This window comes from Morone saxatilis, unplaced genomic scaffold (assembly GCF_004916995.1).
Source record: "Morone saxatilis isolate NCDOM2014 unplaced genomic scaffold, NCSU_SB_2.0 Contig8, whole genome shotgun sequence".
Classification (NCBI taxonomy): Eukaryota; Metazoa; Chordata; class Actinopteri; family Moronidae; genus Morone; species Morone saxatilis.
The window spans coordinates 11,165,005-11,172,589 of NW_023340257.1; the positions used below are offsets into that span (position 1 = coordinate 11,165,005).

The 7,585-nt window shown below is 44.2% G+C and overlaps 1 protein-coding gene across 1 annotated transcript in view; it reads right to left on the reverse strand.

The window, feature by feature from the left end:
• The window catches only part of dner (delta/notch-like EGF repeat containing), a 50,129-nt gene extending 45,853 nt beyond the window's left edge, over nt 1-4,276 (reverse strand). Inside the window, exon 1 of the mRNA XM_035679521.1 lies at nt 3,805-4,276. Coding sequence (XP_035535414.1) covers nt 3,805-4,143 — 339 coding nt within the window. The 5' untranslated portion in view covers nt 4,144-4,276. The remainder of the gene's footprint in view (nt 1-3,804) is intronic.
• Nucleotides 4,277-7,585: the final 3,309 nt, after the last annotated feature.

The window sequence follows — 7,585 nt, forward strand, 5'->3', positions numbered from 1 at the left end:
CACACACACACACACAGAAACTCCTCTCCCTCACATTACAGTGACAGCTTCAGGTCACTTCATGTTTTCTGTCTTTACCAAACGAATGTCACTTCCTACTCGACAGATTTTAAACTGGCTGGATTAAAAGTGGAAGGATCTCGGATGTAAATCACGCTTGTTTTCACATCTTAACATCTAATTAACATCTTTAGTCTGTTGCTCAGTCTGTGAAAATAAAAACTCTGCCAAGTGTTGGCAAGATGATTTAAACTTGTTTCTAATGTTAAAAAAAGTATTTATATATACTTATATGTATTATTTTAAGAATTTAGATTAGATTAATCCTGCAGATGATGCACAGATATATATGTCGAATAAGGAAACAAGTTTAAAGAACACGTGAAGGAGCATCAAACTACTTCTTTAATATGATCTCACACACTGGTGGTAGAAAAGGAACACCAAAAAGAAATTCACAGTAACACGCCTGAAGACTGAAATTATGCTTATCAAGCTGAACTGTGAAACTTGTGCGTGAGAAAGCAGCTGTACGTGTTGAGAGAAAAAGCGGCGATGAGCAAAACTCTCACCTGAGGTCTAAAAATCATCATCTCAAGGATCAAAGAGCCCCCAGTCCATCACAGCTCTGACACACTCTGTGCCAGCTTATTAGGTTAAGGCAGAAATATCTGCTGCAGAAACAGCTAAATTACTGCAGTGGTTCCATAGAGATATTACCTCTTTCACCATCTTCAGTCCCACATCCCCTCTCCAAATAACAGTAAAATAAAATGAAAAATACACCCTGTGTTCATAATAAGCTATAAACCTCACTTCAGCCTGCAAATTCTGCCATGATCCACTGCTTTCATATAGCTGAATGGCCGAGCAACCCGGCAAGAGCTCCCAGGACTTGCTTCACGACAGACGGCTGTTTTGCGCTGCTGCTGCTCTATTGTGTTGTAGAGCAAGTTACCGAATCCATCAGGCCAACACAACAGGCCTTTCAATAATGAATAGGCTAGAGACTGAGAAGCTAATAACTCACAGTAAGGCCAGTCGCGCTGAGAGCCAATCCGCCAGCTTACAGGCTGCCATCCACAAAAGGTGCAGGCTGATATAAAAAATCAGCAAGTTTAACAAGTTGCGTAGGTTAGTTTCCCCCCAGGTACCTGCTGCTGAGATTTGCATGAGGTTGCTTTGATTCCCGCGGTGTAAAACACAAGCCTACCCAAGCTGGATTAGCAATTTAGATCATTTTAAAAAAATGTTGCTGTTGAAATATCCTAAAATCAACAGGCATGGCAGGCATTATCCTAAACCTACTGTTCAAGTTTGGTTTTACAGATTCAGCTTGGTTTTTGCTCTAATCCTGCTCTGTGAGTGGCGCCCCAGGTTTGACACAGAATTTGAGATAAAAGAAGAGAGAGGAAGAGAAGAGGATGAGTACATGACACTCATTTACAACATTATTTCTTCACTAATCCCCCAAAACCAGGACTTTACTCTTTTAAAGAAGAAATCTATAGTTTTCTTCCCCTCATCCTCTTTATCTCTCTTTAATCCTTCCTTCTCCTCCTTCTTTCCCCGCTATCTCATTCTTCGATCTCTCCTCCACTCTCACTGGACCATCTGCGTTGTGACGCATGCAGAGGACAGGTCTGATAAACCCAGCTCTGAGCTCAGCCAATCAGGTCATTTACCAAATCTCAATTGACTGCTGCTCCAGTTTCCATGGAGAAGGAACAACCAGTGAGCGGGGAGGGGGGGTGCAGAAATCAATGACTCCCCCTCGGGCCAGGCTTGGGGCCTGTGCCGGACCTGAGATTTAGCGCATAAGAGGGATAGAGCTGGAGTGGATGTTGTTGTTTTTTTAGGATTTCACAGCAGTAGAGAACTGTGGGCACTGTGCTCAATTTTTCTCTTGGCATGAAAAATATGAACATTTTCCCCGCTCTGCATGTTATTGTCCAGCCTCAGCTCAGGCTGTGTGACAACATCGTCCTCTGTGGTTTGTGTGGAGCGGAGTGCAGTGAAGCAGGCTGCAGAGGTAACAAACTGCAGCTGCTTTCTATTCTGAGACACGAAACCAGGACAGCCAAGGAGACAGTGATCAGGTCCCTGGCTGAACGCTCCACTAAAAGACTTCAAACTTGACTGCGCGCCACCAGCCCGCTCACCTGTACGTCCCTTTACCACCGTCATGCATACACAAGATAACAAGACACAGTGTGTGCATACCCCCATGTAAACACAAGGAGGGATATGGCTGCCACCTGTTGGTGATACTGCTAAAACTCACCCAGTCACCTTGCCGTTTCCCCTCCGTATTGCTGCAGCAGACTCATTTATCCTCTCTGCTGTCGGCGGATGCTCTCTTTCACCCCAGCATGACTCAGAGGCCTGGCTGCCCATTGAGCCCATTGCTACCGAGGCTCAGCCACTTATTGTAAAGCTCAAATGGATTTCATGCAGTCCAGCAGAGGAGCAGGTTTATGTGGAGAGAAATGTGCCAAAGTGCCATTACAATAAAAGAGTGCTGCTTCAGAACTTTGAATGTCCTTGAATGTGTAGAAGTGTAAAAACAATGCAGTGTGTGTGCAGGTCAACTTCAGGGACAGAATGTACTGACGTGTGGAGGTGGATTATATCTGTAAAACAACATCCTTGTTGTCCTCTCTTAAACTCAATCATTTCTCATTGATGGAAATCCAGTCCAGCAATGTGATACAACTCAAACAATCCTTGCTATATTCATTAATTATTTCAGGGACACAACTGATAATAATAAATTCAATAAATTCATTCTGCGACAAGCAGTTGAAAGCATAAGTGGATCCTTGGTGTTCAAATGTTTTGTATTTTTGCAGGTAACAGCTGATACTTCAATGATGCGTTGTGCAAAATGCTATTCAAGGAGACAGGTAGCATTGCTACGGCAGCAGCTTCAGCCAGAGAGACATAAATAACTTTAAGAGAGAACCTGCAGCACTTATCTTATTCAAGGCTGTCCAGATGTTCCGATTAATAAATGCAGCGTGTAGTTTATATATCTCAGTACACATCCAAAGTAGAGCACGGCGTAGAAATACATGTAACCTTACCACAGAATTTACTGACACCTTGCACTACTTTTGGTTTGCACGGATCTAAAAACAAAACTTCACGGGGTTATGTGCACAATACTCAGTAACTCACACAGTACATGGTTATACTCACACACACAAATCTATAGTCTTCACTCACACCTCACTGCTGCCGCTCTTCCCTCCTGTTGCCACAGCAACGCAGCACTCGTCTCCGTGTCTCATTGACAGCACATGCTCCCTTAAAAAAAAAATCCCCATCCAACAGCAGGGCGCACTCACACATACCGTCATCTACCGTATAGAAACACATGCACATCAAAAACACAGGTTTATTACTCACACCATCCAAGGTGAACCCTCCAGGGCTTCAGCAGAGATGGATGTGTAACAGTATTTAATTCAGTAAATAATGATAAGGGCTCCCATAACAAAAATAAACTGAAATAGTTTGCATCAAAATACAAATAATAAGCAAATCCAGCACTTTTATTCATTGCTTTATAAAGTAATTAACACGTGGATCATACGATTGTTTTCTCTTGTGATGCACTTGTGTTTAATGAAGCTTAAACAGACACAAACAGCCCTAACACCTACTACTTCTTACTGAAGTCCTCTATAACCATGCACTCTCATCCTCTCAAGTAAGAGGAATAAGCCCATACACAGACCGCTCAGAGTCAGTCCCGTGTTCACACAGGCAGAGGACATCAAAAACTAAATTTGTCCATACCTCACAGTTGCGTCCGGTGAAGCCTTGGCTGCACGTACAGGTGTACTCCCAGGTGTCCTCTGGCCTGCCGGCGGACGGAAGAGCCAGGCAGAAGCCCCCGTTGAGGCAGGGCCGGCCCTCGCAGGGGTCCGGACGAGGTGTGGCCTGGGTCGGGGTGGGCTCAGCTGGGGCCGGCGTGTCAGGGGCCAGCTGGAAGGGAGAGGGGACGGCCCCGATGCTGCTGCCGCTGCTGCTGCTCAGGACCAAGAGGAGGAGAAGCAGGGGGGGCGTGAAGATCCTTGCAATCTGTGTGGGACGGCAGCAGGGAACCGCTGGCACACTGCACACACTCAACCTCATCCTCTTACTCTGGTTTCTTTTCTTCTTCTTCTTTGTTGTGTGTGTGTGCGAGTCTTTTTCTTCTTTCCTCAGAGCTCAAGCTGCTGCTGTTCGTTCTGGCTGGGCTCAGCAACAACTGAGAGGTGTGTGTGTGTGTGTTGTGTGTGTGAGAGTAGAGAGAGAGAGAGGAGAGAGGAGAGGAGAGAGAGATGATGAGAGGAGAGAGAGAGAGATAGAGAGAGATGAGGAGAGAGGAAAGGAGTGAGACGACGAGGAATGGATGAGAGAGGAGAGAGAAGGAAGATGGAGAGGAGTGGAGGGTGAGAGGTAGGAGCGTAGGTTCTTAGGGAGGGGTAGGTGGGTGAGGAGGGAGGGAGTGAGGAGGAGGAGGCTGTTAGGAGGTTGAGCCTCAGTTGTGCGCAGGCAGAATGACTGAGAGCAGACTGGCTGATGGTGTGGAGGCTGAGGGAGAGAAGGAAGGGATGCGGGAGAAGGGGAGGGCTCTCCGCTCTTTTTTGGTCTCTGAGTCACAGTGACGATGATAGCTGACGACACAAACACACACACACCTTCATACACACACTCTCTCTCTCTCTCTCTCTCTCTCTCTCTCTCAGCTCCTCTCACATACACAACTGTGCAGAGTAGCAGGAGCAGCTCTGCACCCTCCTCATTTAGAGTCTCATCATCCATAACCTCTCCTTGAAGCTGGGCTTTCAAGGAGGGAGGAGGCTGTAGTTGGGGAAGACGGAGGACAAGGAGGAGGAGGAGGGGTGGTGTTGGCGGAGAAAATCCTCATCAGCTTTGCTGTAAGATTAGCTGCTTTCCAGTGATAACAGGCAGCATTACCACGAGGGAGATGATGCACTCCTGAGTCCAAAAACAGCCGATTCACGGTGATGGGGGGGAACTCAAGGTGGTGCAAAATGTACAAAATGATTCATAAAACAGTTCCCTAAAAGCAGAGTGTACATGGATGCTGCAGTCCTAAAGGTCAGAGATCACCCTCATTCATCGGGGTTAAACACCTCGACATGAGAGTCTACATAAACATACATTTTTTATTATTTTCATGGCCAGTCAAGTCTCTCTAGCATCACAAAAAGCAGCTGTCAGGATGAGTTTGTTCTATGAATGTTCAAAACCCATAAATCATTATGAATTCTGCTTTGGGGTGGATCTTCCCGAATCTGATGCAACGCTTCTGTTAGAAACCCTGCAGTGGGTGGTCACAGAGACTTTGACTGACTGAATAACCTATTACAGATCAGTGGTTTTGCAAGGACACTGAACTTTAAAAGATGCTATAAAGTTTCATTATGGGAGGCACTGAATAGGAGCCAGCCTTTAAGCTTAATTTAAAGGGCAGTCTTTCTTAAAACAGTAATCAGATGCCCATAGGAACATTTAAATTAGATTTTCTCCTGTTCACACTGGCCATTAAAAGATTCTTTCTTAACACGTGTACAATGTAAGACATGAGGAGAAAATCCAGGGTTTAAAAACTCTTAACTTCAGATAAACTGTATTAATGCCTTAATGGCCAGTATTAATATACATATGGGCACCTGCCTATTGATTTAAGACAGTGAGCCTCTAATCACAGGACTAAAGGCTGGGTGGGGTATTTTCCTCTCACAAGTCCCCAAAACTGTAAGGAAGTCACATTAAATCACTGGAGTGCCCCTTTAACTGAACCAATATGTATAGTGTACTAATCACATATTATGAATTGTTAAGGCTGAGAAACAAAGCGACAAAAACTACCATACCTTCTTTTCAGTATGAGGAAGGAAAAGATTCAGCCGTCCTCAACCTCGTCTTCTCCCCTTGACTCTCAAGGGTTGGAGTTAGATTTACAGCCTCAATTTATTTAGTGTAAGTAGCTGCGTGTTTCACAGAGGGGTGTTGTTTCAGTGTGATCAATATAGAGCCCTGGTGGTTGTTAATGAGGTGTCAGCTCTGGCCTCCACTTTCACCATTTACATATGAATCCTCCCATGATGCAATGAATCGGTTACTATACACAAGTACTGGAGACCGCAAACTCGGAGCCTGTTGCTGGCTGTTATAATGGGAAACACACAGCACATAGAGAATAGGGATTAATGTCTTCTGTTGTTTACAATGTTTACAAAAGAGGAATTATTATTTTATTATTAGAGGAATTATATAGAAAAGCCAAAAACTTTTCATTAAAGGTGATAAACTGTATTTGTTATTTCAGCACACATCTGTAATGTAATGTTAAATCCAAGGCTAAGCTCTCCGACTGTTAATAAGAGTTTGGAAAGCTTAGAGGTTGAGAGTTGTTTAAGCCTGCTGAGATCTAAAGAGCAACATTCCAGGTAAGAATAAAGCGCCTCTGTTGCCGTCTCCATGGAAACTGATCTAAATGTCTGCAGTAAAGTCCCACGGAAAACAACAGTGTTTTGGGATGCATAATATTGAGCTATAGGAGGACCCAGTGTAACCTTTCCAACATGAATGTAGACGATCGACCTGCTGTAAAAAGACTCATAAGAGCAACGTGGCAAAGCAATGGATGGATGGATAAATAAAACTAACAAAGATGAGTCAAACAGTTACTTTATTTATGTTCAGGTAAAAACATGAACCTGATGCAGTAAATTATTGCAGATCTTAGAAACCAGCACATGAACGATTGGGCCAGGAGAACATACAGTGGCGCCCTCCCCTGGCCACAGACTGCAGGTGCACACCACGGTTTGTTCCAAGCCAGCAGTGCAAAGAAAAAAAATAATAATAATCAACTACAGCAAGAAATAAAGACAATATAGAAAATTAAAAAAAAAAAAAAAAGGTAAAGCAGACAATCCCACCTCAAACAGGGTGTGAAACTGCATATAAACTTTATTCCATAAATGAACTTGAAATGCTATCTGGCCATAAAACGATAAAATACGACCAGCCAAATTTTGTGCCCAGCTACATTATGTGTTGAGGGTTGCTCAGAGCTTGGTCTACCAAGATAACCCTACACATCAGGTAGGGCCCAACAGAAAGACGCTAACTCTATCAAAATAAGAGCAAAACAAAATTTACCTGATCAACACATCGGTTACAACTCTTCGTTTGAGCTGAAGCTCTCTAGGATAAAGGAGGCCAGAACACAATCTCAACTTGGGTAGAAGGAGGGAAAAAAAAGATAATATGCGCTCATCACTACCCGCATTCAACCAACTGCAACTCTCGATTCCACAACTTGAAGCAAAGACACACACGGGGGGAAAGCCGAACCAAAATGCAACACACAAACTGGGGCCAATATAATACAGAACAAAATGCGAACAGACGAACTGAGGGGAAGAGACATGAGAACAAAGAGCTATTCTATCAAATGTGTAGAATGAGCAAAGTCTGCAAATTTGTCTGTACAAATGATCTTTGGAGCTAAAGTAAACCTAGCTTGCTCGATGGACCCCCCCCCCCCCCCCCCCCC